Source organism: Capsicum annuum, chromosome 3 (assembly GCF_002878395.1).
Source record: "Capsicum annuum cultivar UCD-10X-F1 chromosome 3, UCD10Xv1.1, whole genome shotgun sequence".
Classification (NCBI taxonomy): domain Eukaryota; kingdom Viridiplantae; phylum Streptophyta; class Magnoliopsida; order Solanales; family Solanaceae; genus Capsicum; species Capsicum annuum.
The window spans coordinates 242,738,964-242,761,013 of record NC_061113.1 but is presented as its reverse complement, the minus strand read 5'-3'; the positions used below and the strand labels follow the sequence as shown (position 1 = coordinate 242,761,013).

Sequence of the window (22,050 nt, the reverse complement as noted above, 5' to 3'; positions counted from 1 at the left end):
ATTAGTGGGTTTGAATTCCCAAGATATTTGTTTGAAGAGTAATTGTTAATTACTCTTATTATTGTTTGGTTTTTAGATGGTTGATTTTTCCAAGGCATGAAGGAAAGGAAAGATCATCTTTGTTGCAGCTTGTCTCTTCCAAAAGCTTGGCGTCCAGGTAGGCTAGACTTAATAAGTAAAAGATTATGTTATTTTATATTTCATAATTTAGAATTGATGGTAGAAAGCATGTCTAGGCCTGCGGGCATGGAGTTGAGACGGATAAAGAAACGAGTACTTAACTTTAATCTTTAAAATTATATTATTGATTGATTATGTGATATTTATGATATTATGTGTTATGTTACAGAAAGGAGATTGTTGCAAATGTAGTATATGAACATGATATTTTTTTAGTTGTTCTAGTGATGAACCTACTTGAGTTGTAATGGTATTAAGTTGTATGTATTGTGCAATAATATGATGAGCAGAATTATGCTAAGATCGAATATTGATGAGCATAGTAATATCTAAGGGATAGATTACTTGAATTAGTGTGACAATTGTATTATGTGGAAAGAGATAGAGGATAATGATACGCGTGAATGTGCTAGTTATAGGTGGTGATGTTAGAACCCAAGTTGCGGTATTTAAGAAGATAATGATATTTTTAATAATTAATGAGTAATTAAGGCTCCAATAGTGACTTGTATGCGTAAGAATTAAATTGTAATTTATTTTATGATATTCTTGTTTTGATATTGATAAAAATACTATATCTATTAAATGCCCATGAGGGGCTAAATTGGTGATAATGATTGTTTATTGAATTGTGCCTATGAGTGACTTGTTGGATAATGATAACTCCTTAAAGTAATGCTATGAATACTTGTTGATTGGTATTTGAACATGCTTGAAATTGTTGAAGCTTGTATTTTTTTATACGTGTATAAATAATTATTGAAAATTTACTTGATGGAATTATCTTATGACTTTAAGTGTACTTGTAAACTTAGTACATTGTTGTATGTTGTGAGATTGTGTAAATTTGATATTGATAATACTTGTAGATGTTGGATCGGGTACCACACCGGTACGATATGTATATATTGGATCAGGTACCACGCCGGTATGGATATGTATATGTGGATTGGGTACCACGCCGGTACGAATATGTATATGTTGGATCGGGTACCACGTCGGTACAGATATGTATAAATTGGATCTGGTACCACGCCGGTACGGATATGTATATGTTGGATCGGGTACCACGCCGGTACGGCTATGTATATATTAGATCGGGTACCACGCCGGTACGGATATGTATATGTTGGATCGGGTACCACGCCGGTACGGTACATGGTACCACGCTGGTACGGATATGTATATGTTGGATCGGGTACCACGCCGGTACGGTACATGAATATAGATTGCTACCTGCAGTTCATGACTATTTGGGCAAAAATAAGTCCCATAGCATGTGTGTACATATTTGTGTTGAGTCTGTGGATGTTACAGGATGGTTGATACTCTTGATGGTTATGTGGCTTGTTTGTGAGCATTGTTTGATTTGTCATTATTGTATTGTTGATTGATTGGGTATTTGATTATGTGATATGTATTTGAAAAAGTGAAACTTTGTACTTACTTATATGTTGGTTGACTTGCTCCATTTATATATGTTTTAATCGTACCTTACCAAAATGGTTAGTTATCATTCTTTAATATTATAATAGAGCATTTGGTTGTTAGCCCGAGAATTTAGTATGGTTTGTCAATGATTACAGGGTTTTTCTTATGAATATGAGTAATGAAAGAGATAAGGTGAATAAAGAGAAATAGTGATGTATTAGCGTTGGATTGTGGTTGATGGTGTAAACTAATGAGGCTAGAGTATGTTAGTAGCGAAAATAATATTGATGGTGTTGGAATAGTAGTTGGATGATGTAAGTTATATAGTTAAAGTAATAATATTATTACAACCTTAGTTGAATTATATTCCATTCAAGATGTCATAATTTATTTTCGTTAATTCTATTTTATGATTATATGAACTAACACGGTCGGCCGATGATGCCTACCAATACGTGTGGTTGTACTGACCCTACTCTTCTACATTCCTTCTTGGGGTGTAGACTGGATGCAGGTTAGTTTGCAATTACAAGATGGATGACGATATTCAGCACTAACTTCTGCACTTTCTTCTTGACAGATGTTAGAGTCCTAGTATTATTTATTTTACTGTCTATCTATGTTGTAATAGATAACTCTTGTACGTGTCTGACCAAGTCTTGGGATAGTGAAGGACATTTGTAAGAAGTTTTTGAAGAAATTTATTTAGTAGTATTTAATTTATTTATTATATTTAATCCAGTATTTTCTAAAAAATAGAAGTCTTCCACATATTTTTAGTTAGGTAAGAAGGGTTCTCCTAGCTACTTAAAATAGTGTAGGTGCCGGCCGCACGATCTGTTAAGTTGGGTCGTGACACAATATAAAAAAATTCACTAATAATTTTTACTTTTCAAGGAAAAGGACTTAAGAAGATGGTGAAAAATTTAAGAAGAGAGAAAAATCAAATAAATGAAAAATTTAAGAAGAGATAGAAAAATCTTATTAAATGGCCAGTTTTCAAAATTAAAACAAAAATAAAATTAAGTGTTCAATTAACTCAATCAAAATTTAAGTTAATTAGATAAAGAGATTAACTGCATGATATAAAAGTTATATTATTTGTATATGAGGGTCTACTTAAAATAATACTTCTTCAACCAACTTTTAACTATGCTAGGTAATTATTTTAAACATCAACTATGATAGATAATTAAGAATTTTTTTTCATCTATGTAATGTAGTTGTCCTAAAAACAAATTTATCACAAAGTTAACACATCTGTAATGCACTCTCATAATAAAAACAAACTTATCATGAGGTTAACACATCTCCTCTTACCCACTCTCATAATAAAACAAACTTATCATGAGGTTAACACATCTTCTGTAACTCACTCTTATAATAAAAAGCAAATTGACCACGAGGTTAACACATCTTCTGTAACCTACTCTCATGATGAAACTTATGTATTACTATTCATTTTCATTTACTTTGCTCTTATATCAAAAATAGTTACGAACTTTATCATTTATTCATTTTAATTTCTTGCAATGTAGTTTCACTAATAAAAAAATCAACTAGTTACGAACTTTATCTTTTATTCGTAGCAAAATTTTTCGCTTCCACTTCATTCACATTGGTTGCTTAGAGTTTTCTATGGCGATTTTGTAGAAAGGGGTGATATTTTCTAAATTAACACACATAGAGAGAAATGAACGAAGAGTAGATGAGAAATGTACGTGTGCTCTCTTACTTAATACTCACTATTCCTATCTAACCTGTTTTTATTAGCAGAGAATGAGAAGTGGGGCTTGGAAGCGGCGGACTTGAGTCCATTATTTCATCGAACAGGACCATATGAAATGAGATGACGCCACGTTACAATGGGTCCTTTTTTATCAAATTGACAATGGACTTAAGTCTATGTATGATATGAAACCCACTTTTTTTTTTCAATTAGTTTCACCGCACGTGCCTTGCACGTGTAATTTTTAATTATTTAAAATAAGACTATTTTGTTTATTGCGAAATGCAAAAATTTTAAATCACTTCTCAAAAATTTATAGATAGATTTATATATATATATATATATATATATATATATATATATATATATATATATTACTTATTATATTTCTCTTTAATTTCCACAAACTAACAAACCTATTATTTCTATTATACAAACTCTTAATTACTCCTAACTAACATTCCGTTCAAGTTTGAAGATTTTTTATATTATTTTTTATTCTAATATTTTCATATTTATTTCTAGATTTTCATATCTTCTTATAATTCTTAAACAAATAAAAAAGTATTAGTTGTGTTTAATTCTAAATACTTCCAATAAGTAAAGGTTTTGCTATAAATATTTAATAAACAGTCAACTCTTAAATATTAGGAAAATAGTAAAAAGACTAGTTTGTCTAAAACAAAGACTTTTAATGAAGGGTTGCAATGGTGGTGGTTGCACCTACCACGTCTGCATTGGTGGTAGAGGTGTCAAACGGGCCGGACCGGGCCAACCCAGAATCGGCCCTTCCAATTTAACCGGATTGCGAGCCAGTTAACGACCGGTTTTGACGTTAACCGGACCGGGCCGGGCCGAGCCAAACAGTAAAAAAATTAAAACCCACCCTAACCCGGCCCACTTAACCCAACCCAGTCAAACCCACCAAAACCCGGTCAAACCCGGTTAAAAACCGATCAAACCCGTTTAAAAAATAAATAAAAAATCCAATATACACTATATACACTCCAATATACACTATATACACTCCAATATACAATATATATTTTAAAAAAAATATATAAACAATTACACATGTATACATACCATTCAATATATAATTATATATGACTATACGTACTACTTTAAATAAAACATATGCTATAATAGTATAATATATATATATATACACTACAATATATATATATATACTAATTTATAAAACATGTACACATGTATACGTTAAATATATACTACTTTAGAAGATATATACACATATATATGCACCATTCAATATATATGTACTACTTTAAATAAAATATATACATATATATATATATATACAACAATATGTATATATATATAGTTACATACTAATTTATAAAACATATACACTTGTATACTTTAAAGATATACGTCTATAGAAGATATATACACATATATACACACCATTCAATATATATGTACTACTTTAAAAAAAGTATTTACTACAATATATATACTAATTTATAAAACATAAAGTAATGTATACGTTAAATATACACGTCTATAGAAGATCTATTCACATATATACACTCTATTCTATGTATATGTAATACTTTAAATCAAATATACTATAATATATATACATTACAATATATATTTGTATAGTTATATACTAATTTATAAAATATATACACATGTATACGTTAAATATACACGTCTATAGAAGATCTATTCACATATATACACTCTATTCTATGTATATGTAATACTTTAAATGAAATATACTATAATATATATACATTACAATATATATTTGTATAGTTATATACTAATTTATAAAACATATACACATGTATACGTTAAATATACACGTCTATAGAAGATCTATTCACATATATACACTCTATTCTATGTATATGTAATACTTTAAATCAAATATACTATAATATATATACATTACAATATATATTTGTATAGTTATATACTAATTTATAAAATATATACACATGTATACGTTAAATATACACGTCTATAGAAGATCTATTCACATATATACACTCTATTCTATGTATATGTAATACTTTAAATGAGATATACTACAATATATATACATTACAATATATATTTGTATAGTTATATACTAATTTATAAAACATATACACATGTATACGTTAAATATACACATCTATAGAAGATCTATTCACATATATACACTCTATTCTATGTATACACACCATTCAATGTATATATACTACTACTTATAAAATATACTACATTATATATACATTACAATATATATACATATACTTATATACTAATTTATAAAACATATACACATGTATACATTAAATATACACTTCTATAGAAGATATATACATGTGTATACGCACCATTCAATGAATATATACTACTACTTATAAAATATACTACATTATATCTACATTACAATATATATAGATATACTTATATACTAATTTATAAGACATATACACATGTATACATTAAATATACACTTCTAAGAAGATATATACACGTGTATACGCACCATTCAATGTATATATACTACTACTTATAAAATATACTACATTATATATACATTACAATATATATAGATATACTTATAAACTAATTTATAAAATATATACACATGTATACGTTAAATATACACTTCTATAGAAGATATATGCACAAATATACAAAACATATGCTACTTAATATAATAAATTAATAATATTTGGTGGTAAATTAATAATATAATAGAAGTAAGTTTTTAATTTAAAGTAGAAAACTAGAAATTCAATTTAAAATTTTAAATCGTTAAATAAAAAAAATAAAAAACAAGGACTAAGGAGTGAATGGATTTGGGAAATTTTATTGATTGCAAAATGATCCAAAATTTATAATTTACATGAATGAAAAATCTATAAATTATGCATTATTTTTTCCAACTCATTCATGTTAATATTAATGGGAACTTGCATAGGATAGTCGAAGTCAACGGGGGCAAAACCATGCATTGGACTTGATTCTGCTGAGTTCTCCCGTGAAGTCATAATTTCTTCAAGTTTCAGCTCGTCGCTCGGCTCCGGTTCCATTCCTTGGTTTCTTCTTTCCGCTCTAATCCAATCTTTGAGGCAAACTAGAACATTCATTGCATTGCTTCCCAATGAGTGTCGGTTGTCTCCAAGCTGCTGTCGTCCCTGACTAAAGGCGCTCTCTGATGCAACGGTTGACATTGGAACATTCAAGATATCTCTAGCTAATCTTGAAAGCACAGGATATTGTGTTTCATTACTCCTCCACCAATCCAACGTGTTGATCCGTCGTCTGCTATCCTCTGGTGCCTTCCGAAGATAATATTTCAGCTCTTCCCGATAAGTTGATGTGTAAGTTCTCTCATCAACACTGTTTCAACAATTTAAATCATAAAACGAATCAGAAAAACCACTATGTGCCGGCCTTTTAGAAGATGATGGATCCTCGGGAGGATGAGGAGCGACAGTTGGAGTGATATTTGTAGGTACGGCTAAATCAAATAAATCAGCATAGTGATTATATAATTTTTCTATGTAATCCTTTGCATCAGCCGTAGCCGTCCACAAATCAGGTTGTACTTGTTTAGAATCATGGTTAGTATTTATTTCTAAGTTAGTATAAATAAGAGTACTAAAGTGACACATATGATTATATTTCATGCACGGATTTAGCATAACACCAACCAAGTAAATAGGGGGAATCGTGAAAAAATATTTTTTAAATTTCGTAAACATGGCGCCAACAGCTTCTTTATAACCTTCTTTATTTTTATATTCTTTGAGCAAACCAGAAATATCGGCTATATATGCCAAAATATTACAAACAGTAGGATAATAAGTACTGGAAAATTCAACCGTAGCTACATAAAATTTTTCTAAAAACTTAACAAGATCATTAATTACAACCCAATCAGAATTATGTAGCATGCAAGCAGCAGAATCAGCAAATGAACCGCAATGTTGGTTAAAAGCTAGTGTAATAAGAATTCTATATTTATAGCAAGTTTTTAAAAATCCATATGTAGAATTCCATCTAGTATCAATTTCCTCAGGCATCAAAATGTGTAAGTCCATTTTCTTGACATTTAACTTTAAATTCTCTAATTCTCGATCTACGATTATTTTCTTGAATAAAACCAATGGCAAGACGAATTTTTTCAATATAAAGCTCAAAAAAGTCAAGACCATCTTTTACAAGTAAATTATATATATGACATGCACACTTAATATGAAAAATTTCAGGCAAGGGCGGAGATAGCGTAGATTTTATTTTTGTTATAGCAGTCTTGTTGTTAGAAGCATTATCAAAAGTAATACATAAAATTTTATTTTCGATAACATAATATCCGGCAATTTTAACAATAGAATCAACAATAAATTGTCCAGTATGTTTACGATCTTTATCATATAAAAAAGCAAGAATACGTTTTTGCATCACGAAATTACTATCCATCCAATGACAAGTAACGGTTAAATAATCACTTTTATTTACAGCACGACCAAAATCAGAAGTTAGGGACAATCTACATTGAATATTTTTCAACAATGTTGATAAATAAAAACAATATTGTGAATGGAGTCTAAAAATATCAGACCGACAAGTAGTTCTAGGAATACCATTAAACATAGGATTATAAATTGCTTGTATATAACGAATAAAGGCATCAGAAGAAGGAAAACTAAAAGGCAAACAACCCACAACTACCATTTTAGCTATTTCTTCCCTGTCCCTCAATTTATTATACTTCTTCGCTACGTGACCGGTTGCTGGGTCCATTCTAGTTTGCGTTGACCCACCAACATCCCCACCACCTTTTGCAATATTTAACTCTCTTTTGTGATCTTCAGCTACATGTCTCATTAACGTACCCGTACCCCTTTGCTTGCCTCCACTTCTATGCTTATATATTTGTTGACAAATATTGTATTGCACCTCAATATCTGATATACGTTCAAAAAATTGCCATGCAATACTAATTCTTTTACGAGGTTTTGGGACACTGGGAGGACGGAAAGGGAGATTAACTAATTCAGATCTAACGTTAGCATCTCCTACTGCGGGTGTCTCAGCAATATTTTCATTATCTTCGTCTAAATTAACCGCATCTACTTCATTTTCTTCTTCTATATCGTAATTTTCCTGAGCTTCTACACAATCCATATCCTGAGCACCTACACCTATTTCTTCCTCAAAAGGTGTACCAAGCGGTACTGGAGATGAAAGCACACGAGTATATCTACTACTTGAACTACCTCTACCACTAGTAATTCACTTTTTACTACCACTATCGCTTCCGGGACAAAAAATTTTAACACCTTTAGTAGCGAGGTTTCTTAATTTATCCATAATATAAATTAAATTAAACTAAAAATATTCAAAATACACAAATATAATAAAATTAAATATTAAACAATTAATACAATAAATAAAAATTAAACGTAAGAGATGGAACGACAATACCAAATTTTGGAAGTATCCGAAGATTGCGACTTTAGAAACTTCCGCTCGTACTTTGTAAATGAAAAATTAAAAAATTAAAGTGAAAACTTTAAGAAATTAAATATATTGAATATTTGAGAATTGAGAATTGAGATTTGAGAGAGAATGAGATTTGAGAGAGTGAAAAATTGTGTGAAAAATGATTTAAAGTAGTAGGGTATTTATAGATTTTTTTTGGGATTAAAAAATATTTTTTAATTTTTTTTTTTTTTAATAAATGGGCCCAAACTAGCTGTTTGGACCCAAAAACGGCTATATAGCCGTTGGGCCAACGGCTAGTTTGGTCCAAGCCAACCGCTCATATCTCTAGGAAGACATGGAAATAACCATAATTCATTTTTCAAGTGAAAACAAGGTAAATTCAATTGAGTGAGAATTTTAAGTAGTAAGTCTAGTTAAGTTTTCAATTAAAACAAAGTACAAAAATTATAGTTTTAACAACAAATCAAGTCTCAGCTTCTCAAAAAAAAAAATGAACGAGAAGAAAGTTATCACTTTAATGGAAAATGGAATAAAGCAATTAAACTTGACAAATTTTATTTTTCTTTATGCCTAGGTTAAGGAAAACGATAACTCAAGTTTTCTTTGGTCATCAAAGGTACCTTGTCCGTTGTTTTCTCCATTGGTATAGTAACTCTCGTCAACAATCCGCCAAACTGGCCTCCACCCTTCCAGCAGTGGTGGTGGTAGATCTTGCGACGGCGGTGGTGGAGCTTGCCATGGTTGCGATGGTGGTGGCTGAAACCGTCATATCTGCATTGGTGGTGGTGAAGGCTATCATGGCTGAGGTTGAGCGTATTATAAGGGATGAACCACATGCTCAGTTGTCCTTCCTGTTCGCTGGTGCATTCGCTTCCGCTTCATTCTCCTCGGTTGCTGAGAGTTTTCCATGGTGATTTTGTGGGAGGGAGTGATATTTTTTAAATTAACACACACATACAAAGTTGATGAAGAGTAGAGGAGAAATGTAACCTTGTTTTTACTACCAAAAAATGGGAGTGGGGTTCAGAAGTTGGGGACTTGAGTCCATTATTTCATCGAAGAGGATCGGATGAAATGAGATAATGCCACGTCTCATGTGGGTCCTCTTCAATCAAAATAATGAACTTAAGTCTGTTAATGATGTGGAACCCACTCCCTTTTTTCTCTGATAATAAAAATGAAGCTGAGGATAAGTGTTTTTTATAAGTGTTTTTTTTTTTTTTAGGTTCTTGCTTGAATTAATGATATATGACTAGTGACTTAAATTAAATTTAATAGACCAAAATAAATTCATGACATATTTGATTCCAAAAATTATTGCAATCCAATAGTCTTACGAAGATATTATCATGTTCATATTATATAAAAGAACAACCTCTCTTCATACTTCTTTTTCATTAGTTGAACCGCACATGCCTCGCACGTGTAATTTTTGATTATTTAAAATTAGATGATTTTGTTTATTGCAAAGATTTTTAATGAAGTGCGCAAAAAATTCAAATCACTTCTCAAAGACCCTTCACACTTTAATATAATAATGTAAGAATGACACATTTTATTATAAGCACTTAAATATATTTTTAGCACAAGAAGTTTTAAGTGGTTAATGAATCGTCACTTTTGGATTCGCCCTGTAGTACCAATTTTCCTTGTGCTAGAGCCTAGAGGCAAAGAGAAGAAGAGAAATGTACTTTTGTTCTCTTACTATTCCTATCAAATTCTGTTTTTATTACCAAAGAAAAAGGGAATAGGGTCCAGAACCGACGGACTTGAGTCCGTTATTTCATTAAAGAGGATCGTATGAAATGAGATGATGTCACGTCTCATGTGGGTCCTCTTCGATCAAAACAATGGACTTAAGTTCGTTAATGATGTGAAACTCACTCCCTTTTTCCTCTGATAATAAAATTAAAGTTGATGATAAATGTCATTTTAATTTTCTTTTAAGTTCTTGCTCAAATTAATGGCATATGACTTAAGTTAAATTTAATGACTAAAATTTAAAAGACCAAAATAAATCCATGACATATTTGATTCAAAAAATTATTGTAGTTCAATAATCTTATCAATATATTATAATGTTCATATTTTATAAACGAACAATTTCTCTTCACATTCTTTTCATTAGTTGAACCACACGTGCCTCGCACGTGTAATTTTTAATTATTAAAATTAGACAACTTTGTCTATGACGAAGACTTTTAATAAAGTGCAAAAAGTACCAATCACTTTTCAAAGATTCTTCACACTTTAATATAATAATGTAAACATAACATACATTTTATTATAAGCATATATATATATATATATATATATATATATATATATATATATATATATAGCATGGGGACCTAAATCCATTGTTTTGATCGAAAATGCTTTACACCATGCTTTATCAAGAGACTCCCATGTAGCATGTGGACTCATTTAAACTAAAATGGCCCATTCTCATAATAAAAACAAGGCAAAACTTCACATGTTTTTACTTAAGAGTTATGGGAAGAAAAAAAAAAGATTTTTTTTGCTGCCCAAGAATGATTTTAGAAATAAGCATTGGTTTTTTTATTACTTATAACCCTCTTAACGAATTTCTTAATCTAAATTTTAGTAATGACATTTTATAGATTTTAGTTAGTAATTAAATATTTTAGGACTCTAATTTATAGATATTAACTAATAGATTTTATTACTATTTAATTTATGTTTAGAGATTAAAAAAAAAAAAAAAGAGGTGTGATTCACTTCCTTTATTCTCTTTAACAAATCTTTTTCAAATCTTTTCTTCTTCCTTTTTCACATGCACTACTGTAATTTACCTTTTTATTTTCGAAATACAAAAATTGAATTCAAACTAAAGTTCCTCTGATTTCTTCATATGACTTCAGAAATTAAAATATATTTTTAATGTATTTATTTATGAAAATTAGCGATGAATAGAAATACAAATGTTGAATTGATACAAATAAAAATTAACTCTGAATTTAATATTCAAATACAAGTACAAAAGCTTACAACTCATAACTTCAAAATAAATATGAATTGATACAAATTCAAACGTATAAAATGAATATAAATTCAAATTATATGTATAAATATACAAATTCAAATGTATAAATGTATGTAAATTCAAAATATACCTGAAAGAAACATAACAAAATAAATACAAACTCAAAGAAATATAAAAATAAATTCACTTTATGACTAAATATAATTTATACAAAATATCTTTGAGTTATATACAAACACATGATAGTTATATACCTATATGTAATGTATAAAATATGAATCAACATATTATATACTAACCAAAAACTAATTATAGAACTTATATATATATATATATATATATATATATATATATATATATATATATATATATTAACGACCCCTAACAGATTATATACACGCTCACAATACTTACAGCGGGAGGCACTGATATACACAACACCACCTACCCACCCAGTTGCCCTCCATCGACAATATTCACACTCCCATCGAAATACGCACACACTCCCACCGGAATGCGCGCAGCTACTCAAGTTGAAATTACACTTTTGGAATGCCAATGAAATAGTTCTCCTGTATCTCTTTCCCTATCTTCTCTATTCTCTCTTCTCCTAACTTCTCCTCTTCTCTACTCTTCTTCAATCCCTTTTCCTGTTACTCTGTTCTTAGGTGATTTGTTTTGCAGTCGATAGCAGTTCAGGTATTTTTGTGGGTATTATCCCTAATATAAACGTAATATATATTTTATTGTAAGCACATATATATTTTAATGGATCGCACCTCTTTTCCTTGCTGCTAGAAACTAATAGAGACGTTTCAATTTGAACCACATTTGTAGTATGATTATTTATTTATTTTTTAATATTTAAAATATTTTCTTATTTTTAAAGTTAAATCTTTAGAAAATCTTTGATTACTTAAAACTTTTAAAAATTTAATACTTCTTATATTTTTATTATTTTAATGCTCTCATATTTATTTCTAGGATTTTAAAATCTTCTTAAAGTCAACTTTAGTTGATTTAAAATTTTTAAACTAATGAAAAGGGTATTAGTTGTCATTAATTCTGATGATTTCTAATAAAGAAAGATTTTACTATAAATATTTAATTAAGAGATAATACTCAATTACCCCCTAAACTATACCAAAAAGGCTATGACACACCTCAACTTAAAGGGGGTCCTATTACCCCTGAACTAATTAAAAGTGTAATTTTGACACTCTTAGTGCCTATATGACACATAAGTGGCACAACACACTGAAGTGTCCATGGAGGCACACATATGTGATAGGCATTAAGGGTGTCAAAATTACATTTTTAATTAGTTTAGGAGGGTAATAGGACCCCCTTTAAGTTGAGGTGTGTCATAGCCTTTTGGGGTATAGTTTAGGAGGGTAATTGGGTATTTTCTCGTTAATTAATTCTCAACTCTTAAATATTAAAAAAAATAGTGAAAAGACGATTTTGTTTAGTGAAAAGATGAATTTGTTTAAAACAAAAATTTTTAATCGAAGGCAAAAATTTTTACCAATATTTATAAATTCCTTCATACTTTTAATATACTATAGATATAGATTTAAGTATATCTCGTTTTGTTCGTAAACTATTTTGCAACCAAACAAATTAGCAAAACTTCTTTGATTAAACTTCTATGCATCAATTTTTTTTCGTATTATGATATTTGTATATACATCTCGATTAGTGCGCCAGAGTACTTATGAAATTCACCCAAAAAAGTGACTTCACTAGCTCAAATCAAAATTAAGAGACTATACAAGCTAAAGTATAGAATTAGTACATAGGACACCACTTATATTTTTTTTATTTTACGATCTTATACAAGAAATCTTTAGTTTTACACATAAAAGATCTAAAAATGTTATTTTTCTTCTATTTAAACTATAAGTGCCGATAAATCTCATTTCTTTAGGAAACACATTCATGATTGAACTATGAAATCCAAACGATATTAATCTCGGAGAAAGTCCATTTTGTTTGATCTCCAGGCCAAGAAGGGTTGCTGGTCATTGTAAAAAATATATCAAGTTTTTCAAAGCGTTGAACCAAAGCCATGACCTCCATATATCGACGCCGCATATCTCTCGGACCTCCTATAAAACTAAGACGAATTATCATATGCTTACCTACCTGGGAAGCTTCTCTTTTACCCCAACGTAATACATTCAAAAACCGCTAACACATCATAGTTCTAAATAAATCTTGATTCAAAGAAGCAAAATATAGTCTCTGGGTTTCAATTTTAATTCATTCATCAACAATATATTATTGAAGTAATCTACCATAATGCAACAACATATCTTCATCATTTCTTATTTTTAGTTTGTAACAATAATATTCACGGTAAGAAATAATATTTCTTTTCCATTTACCTTTTCGTGTAATTTCATCTTCCAACCCCAAAAACTCATCAGTTGAAGCCATACTGTTTACACTTGAATTGATCACATTCGCAATATCCTTGTAATGCATTACAGCCAGTTATAGGATAAATTTTTTAAGTAAAAATAATATAAATTTCAACCTTATTAGAATTATTTATGCTCTTCCGCTTTTTTAATTACTTTACTCCCTCTCTCGATTTATATACATAACAAGGCCGATATATACCTAGAAACCTTTGTATATGACAAGACCTACATATATATAACAGGGCCGATTCATATACATAACAAGTATGACAAGATTGACATATACATAACAAAGCCGATTCATATACATAACAGGGCCGACATATACATAGAAAGCTATGTATATGTATTTTTAGAAAAAAATAAAATTTTTATAATATATTTGAAGAGAAAATTATTTGTAATAAGTGAAATTTAAGTTGCGAATTTATGTAAGTTTTAGTTTTTTCAATACCATGATTTCAGTCATTTTGCTCCTAAGGAACACACACAAAACACACACATAGAGAGTCAATGTTCAATTCTTGTAAATATAAACTCCATGTACACTTTACTAAACCTAAAAATCTCACTTGTAATTCTTACAGTGAGAATATTATTATTGGTCTTTTTTTGTTCCTTTGCCTTTATATAATACTTTTCCCTTCTAAAAACTCATGATACCTTCTTGATCTTTTACATCAAGAAACGTATTATCATTCATTATCTCTTAACTCAATTAGATATTAATTATTGATCACTTAAATTTACTCAAGACTTCTTTTTAGAGAATGCCTTTACATGATGCAACAAATTTCACCAAATTTGGAACAACATAAAACCCATAAAATTTATAGTAATTAATAAAATTTTCAAGTATCCTACTTTTTATTATAACTAAGAAAAACCCAATTCTAATTTATTTATTTTAAATTTTTTAAATTAATTAAATGAAACATCGTGAACATTTAAACGTCTAGCTGTATGCTGACAGAAAATGCGTATTGTTTCATGACTTTTCCTTTATAAAATATTTTTCTTTCCTACATGTTTATGATGCCATCTTTATCTATCCAAATTTCTCTTATATCAAGAATGGATCGGCAATCTTTATCTCTTAACTCAATTAAATATCCCTTATTTATGTTAATTTTTTATTAAATTAAAAGCATATTATTACATAACTTTTCCTTTCTTTTACGTCTTATTCCTTGTATTAATGAACCTTCAAAGAAGCTGAATAAGAAAATATTTTTGATATTTTTAAAATTTTTCATTTTATTTCACTGAATTATAGCTACTACTTATAGATGAGAACAATAAGAACCGATGTTTTTCATGAAAATACTAGCTAGACAAAGTGGTTTCCATGCTGACACAAAGATGATGAAAACCTTGGCATTTGAAACTTTGTCCTTTAATAAGAAGTCATATCGGCAACTATTCTTGAAATTAAATTTATCCACATGAAGTCATATAGCTATCAATTCTTGACTGCAAAATTTGTCATCATTGGTACATCACTCACTATATATACCACTATATATGCATGTTTCTATTTCAATTCAAACCATAAGCAATTACATTACTCATCACCAGAAGAAAAATAAAAGTCAAGTAAGAAAGAAGCATAAAGAGAAGGGAAAAAACAATGAAGTTTCAGGTGGTAATTTTGGTGCTATTGGCCTTGTTGTTAACCACAACAAGTGCTCAACAATGTGGAAGACAAGCTGGAGGGCGTGCCTGTGCAAACAGGTTGTGCTGCAGCCAATACGGGTACTGTGGTTCGACTCGGGCATACTGTGGAGTTGGTTGCCAGAGCAATTGTGGCCGTTCTGCCACTGGCGAAGGTGAAAATGTTAACAATGGCGGTCCCAACTAATGAACATATGATACTTAATTCTCTAAAAGGAATAAGATATAATATCAAGTGTTGTGTGTTTAAAATAAGTTGTAATTTCAAAATAAAGTGAGAGCTCATTGTACTACTTTCACTGGAACTTCAGTGTCATGTGTGGAACACTATATATGTAACATTATCCTTTCTCTGGGATTTTTTATGTTATATTTATTAATGTTTGTTAAATAATATTAAAAATACTATATATAAGTGTCAGAGCTAGTTTTATACTCCCTTCATTTTTTTAAAAAATTGCTTAGTTTAACTTGACACGGAGTTTTAGAAAATAAAGAAATTTTTGAATTTTATAGTGTTAAATTAAAGATATGTCAAATGTATTAAAATAACATTCAATTTTGTGGTCTTAAATATGCCATGTAGAAATTTAAAATTAAAAAGTTCCGAAAAAAGAAAAGGGATCATTCTTTTTAAAATAAATTAAAAAGAAAAATAAGTCATTTTTTTTTAAACGGAGAGCGTATTAGGTATCAAAGAGGATTTTTGGAACTTTAAAAGTGATAGAGTAACTTCATGTTTGTGTATTTTTTATTCTCTCTTTTGTTTTCTGATGATTTCGTATAGTTTCAATATAATAGAAATATTGAGAAAATGTTTAGCTAAAAGTAAGACATGATATTTTTCTCGTTGGTTGATTATTTAATGGGTTTACCCCTCACGTGATTTGATATATAGGACATTCGTTAAATATATAATACTATTAAAATATTAACGAGCAAAAGGATATAATAAAACTTTACGGGCATAAAATAATAGAACCTCTTAATTAGAAAGTTGTAGAAAATTTTAGAAATATATTTGACAAGATATTTTTGGGTAAAATTTCTTCATGTATTTGACCATAATGTTCAGAAGAGACATATTTCACTTTTAAAAGTTTATAAATATTGAAATTTGATCCAAATACTAGTATTTTTTAGTATTTAAAAAATTGAATTATTTAATTTATATGATCCCATAAAAACTAAAAATTAAAAAATTTACTCCCATAAAAAATAAAAATACAAGGTTGAAAGTTTTTCTTATTAGTGAATTATCGTTCGGCAATGATTTAAGTTATTTTTTTAACGGATGAAAAAATATATTTTTATTTTTTAAAAAAGGCACCTAATTATAAAAATATTAAACTATCATCATCTGTGTAATAGCTATTGCTATAGAGAAAGTTTCAAAAAATGCAATAAGAAGACTAATTTAGAAAGAAATTAAAAGATAAATCTTGCTTATGAAAAAAAATGAAAAGGGGAATTGTTCTTTCATATATTTATGAACAAGATAGTATATTGATAAAATTGTTGGATTACAATAATTTTTGAAATTAAAATCATGAATTTATTTTAGGTAATTAAATCTTTAACTTATGTCATATGTTATTAATCCAAACAAAAATTTGAAAAAAAATTAAGAGGAAACTTATCAACAACTTTATTTTTACTACCAAAGAAAAAAGAGAGTTTCACATCACTAACGGAGTTAAGTCCATTATTTTGATCGAAGAGGACCCACATGAAATATGGCGTCTATTAAAGTGTGTAACCATCTCATATAAAAGCTTAAACTGTTTTTATTATTTAATTATATTTTCAACATGCCCTCTCACGTATGAGCCTGATTATTTTCATGACCCAAACACGTGAAAATTTTTTTTAATAATGGGTGGCGATGAATTTTGATCTCAAAACTTCTAACTGCTCTGATACCATGTTGAAGTGTATGATTATCTCATCTAAAAACTCAAACTGTTAGAGAGAGTACATTTTTATTGTTTAATTTAAAATATATTCTCAACAACATCATTTCATTTCATACGGTCCTTTTCGATGAAATAATGTACTCAAGTCCGCTGTTTCTAAACATCACTACCTCATTCTAATAAATATTCCCTCCATTTAGTTTACTTGACATATTTTGACTAGAGACACTTATTAAGAAAAATAATTAATAACATGACTATTTATCATAATATCCTATTAAATAATGTTTATATTGTGTTTTGAAATTAATTTGGAGAAAAAATAATTAATGTTAAGGATAAAATAGAAAAAAAGAAGTCTTTGTTTGATATGTCCAGCCTCAGGCATGGCAGCTTCTGCCATCACCGTTAGAGGGGTGGAAACCTGTTTGGCGGGTTGTTGAGGATTCTTTATATGCCAGTGGAGGACGAGGTAACTTTGATGACAAAAGGTAAATTTGTCATTATCATTAATCTAGGAATAAAAATATATAATTTGTCAAGTCCATTTGTTTTGTTCCATTTTCGTTAAAGATGATAATTTTTTTTCTGAGAAATTGAGACTTGTTTAAACTTTAATATTTCTACTTTGTTTTAATTGAAAGCTTAACCTGATTTACTTAAAACTCGCACTCAATTGAATATATCTGGTTTTTACTTAAAAAATGAATTAGGGTTACTTTCATGTCTTCCTAGTGATAGTTAGATATTAGTTAGTTTGATTCTCATAGTTGAATAGATTAAATTCATGAAATTCTCCTATATCTGTAGCACCCCAACTTAGGATAATGAGTCCCACATCGGCAAAATACAGGAGGAATGTTAGGTATATAAGTAAGCCAGCCTTACTCCCTAGTGACGTGTTTTAAAGCCGTGCAAGATGGGTCCAAAGTGGACAATATCACTATTGGGCAGGACTAAAGGGTTCTCCCGGACCTTCATGGTTCGGGATGCCCATCGCGGTCAGGGCCTCAGCTTGGATCGTGATAAGAATGGTATCAGAGCCGCTCCTGTGTCTGGGTATATAAGTAAGCAAGTCTTACTCCCTAATGACCATTTTAAAGTCTTACGGACCTGGGTCCAGAGCTGACAATATCACTAATAGGCTGGGCTAAGGAGATCTCTCGGGCCTTCGAGGTTCAAAATGCCCATCGCGGCCAGGGCCTCGACTCGGATCGTGACAATATCTTTTTGCTCTTTGATCCCTCTTCTCTTTAGGTTAGTCTATTTATCATCACAATTCTTAAATGACATGATTGCAGTGAAAGACACTACACTGAATTCCATTAACCTATTTGTAATTATTTTTCTATTTGATCTTGATTGGTGCAGTTAAAGATCATGTTCGTTGCTCATGTGGAAGCGTTGTAGCCTATAGGTCTTGTCAAATTTGAATGCACTTTTTAGTTGCTCCTGGGCATGGATACTACTGGCTTAATTGTAATGACTTAGAAATATTTAGTTGTTTTAATGTCTTTATATATGTGTAGTTTATCACAATAATGGAGTTTTTGGGTTTCTGTATTGTAATAAACTTATGTTACTTGCTGCATAAAAATTGTATAATGTTACTTAAATTGCTTCTTTTTCTCCCCTTTAGGTCATTTGGTAGAGTATATTAGCAAAAATAATGCATGTATTAGCCTTGTATATTACTAATATTTTGTTTGATAAACTTTTTCATCTTTTCACAAAAAAAAAAAAAAAATCTTTCATCCTATGCATAACAAATGTTTTATTAGTTATACACACTATTGGATATTGAGGCGTGTATTACTAATACTAACTATTTTGCATATGTTAATAATACAAAAACTTCAACACATACATTAACTTGATGAATTACAAAATTACCCCTCAAATCATTATCTCTCTTTCTCTTCTATGCACTTTGCCATGATTTTATTCACCTCTTCTTCCTTTCAGTTAGTCAAACAATAGTTGCTTTTTCCATCAAACTATTGTGCTTTATTATTTTTTTTCTATTTTTTTTACACGAGGTATATAAAAAAGACAAATCAACAAAGAGAAGAAAAAATGAAAAAAAAGTGATTGTTCACATGATTTGAAATGAACCTTTAGAAGTGGAGGAAAGAAATAACGATAGATATAAATCAACTAAATTAACTTTGTTCTCTTCATGAAACAAAGTAAAAATAATGGGATCCGGCTCCTTTCCATTTTCACTCTCTCTATTTTCATCAAATTTTCATCTTGATTGATGACACATGGCCTAATTAAATTGAATAGCTAAGATTTAATTTATTCCAAACTAAATTTCTAATCATGATTAATATAATAAATATATTATATCAACTAAAAATAGATTGTTTATTTCTTTTCTTTCTCAATATTCCCTCCAAGACTGGTTATTTCACTAAATTTTTTCTCATTCCCTTCAAAATCTATCAGTTCTAATACGACGACACCTAAAAATATACCTTTCTTATACATATTTTTAATTAGATTACTTATTACTTATATAACATATGTTTCAAGAAGGAATTAACGAGGTGAAAAAATAAACAAAAAAAATGCCACTAAACACTTTTATCTTCTAAAAAACATTTCATATGGTAAATCATAAAGATGATGAAGGATTTCAATTTCGTTGTTTCTTTTTTTCACTGTCAATTTTTTTTTCCACAAGCTTCTTGTTTTCAACTGAAGTGTGAAGAAAAAATTACAGGAAAAATAAAAACATAATGAGGATGGAAAAATTGTCATGGCTATTACTACCTTTAAAATAGAATTGAAGTAATTCTCAGAGTCATCCTCATTTTTATGTGCGTCATTAGCTATCAAATTGGAACTGATAAATTTTGGAGGGAATGAGAGAAAATTTAGAGAAATAATTGGTCTTGAAGGGAATATTGAGAAAGGAAAGAAATAAATAACCTACTTTTAGTTGATATAATATATTTATTATATTAACCATGATTAGAGATTTAGTTTGAAATAAATTAATCAATCAAGATGTGAACTTGGGGAAAATGGAGAAAGGGAAAATGGAAAGGAGCCGTATCCTCTTTACTTCGTTTCATGAAGAGAACAAAGTTAATTTAGATGATTTGTATCTATCGCTATTTATTTCCTCCGCTGCCAAAGGTTCATTTCAAATCACGTGAACAATCACTTTTTTTTCGTTCTTTTTTATTTTTGTTGATTTATCTTTTTTATATACCTTGTTTTGCTCGTAAAAATCAGCAAAACCTCCCTGATTGAACTTCTATGCATCATTTTTTTATTGTGATACTTTTATATACATCTTGGTTAGTGCAACAGAGTACTTGTTAAATTCACCCAATAAAAGTGGTTGCACTAGCTCAAATCAAAATTAAGAGACTACAATCTAAAGTATAGAATTAGTCCATAGGCCACTTAAATATACTTTTTGCTTTTTGTTTTATGGCATTTTATAAGAGACATTCATTATTACATAAAAGAAATGTGAAAAAATCATTTTTCTTCCATTTAAGTTGTACGTGTCAATAGATCTCATTTCTTCGTGCTGAAAGAGGTCAGAGTCGAAAACACATTCATGATTGAACAATGAATTCCAAAGACAATAGTCTCAGGAAAACTCCAATAAATATTGAATAATTAGGTTTGCAAGTTTGTCTTTTTAAATAATTATACTTTGTTTCATCTTACATAAGAAAACAAAGTTAGTTTAGCTGATTTGTATCTATCACTATTCTTTCCTTCACCACTAAAGGTTTAATTCGAATCACGAGAACATTATCTTTTTTCATTTTTGTTGATTTGTCTTTTTTATGTACACAAATCAGCAAACCTCTTTGATTGAACTTCTATGCATCAATTTTTATTTGTTTTTTTTTTGTATTGTGGTACTTGTATATACATCTCGATTAGTGCACCAGAGTACTTGTTAAATTCACCCAAAAGTAATGACTTCACTAGCTCAAATCAAAATTGAGAGACTATACAAGCTAAAGCATAGAATTAGTACATAGGGCACTTACATATTTTTTTTTTATTTTTTGTTCTATGGCCTTTTATAAGATAGCTTTATTTTTACATATAAGAGATCTGAAAAAGTTATTTTTCTGTTATTTAAGTTGTAAGTGTCAATAGTTCTCATTTCCTCGTGTTGAAAAAGGTTGGAGTCGGAAACACATTCATGATTGAACTATGAATTTC

General features: G+C 29.3%; 1 protein-coding gene across 1 annotated transcript; it reads left to right on the top strand.

Annotated features, from left to right (window-relative positions):
- Nucleotides 1-15,788: 15,788 nt before the first annotated feature.
- LOC124897140 (antimicrobial protein PN-AMP1-like) lies at nucleotides 15,789-16,289 on the top strand. Its single transcript, XM_047409644.1, has one exon. The coding sequence runs from the start codon at nucleotides 15,888-15,890 to the stop codon at nucleotides 16,116-16,118; it is 231 nt and encodes a 76-aa protein (XP_047265600.1). The 5' UTR covers nucleotides 15,789-15,887; the 3' UTR covers nucleotides 16,119-16,289.
- The last annotated feature ends 5,761 nt before the right edge of the window (nucleotides 16,290-22,050 follow it).

Excerpts from the sequence above, each read along its gene's own strand:
- LOC124897140 (XM_047409644.1), top strand. The coding sequence starts at position 15,888 with ATGAAGTTTCAGGTGGTAATTTTGGTGCTATTGGCCTTGTTGTTAACC.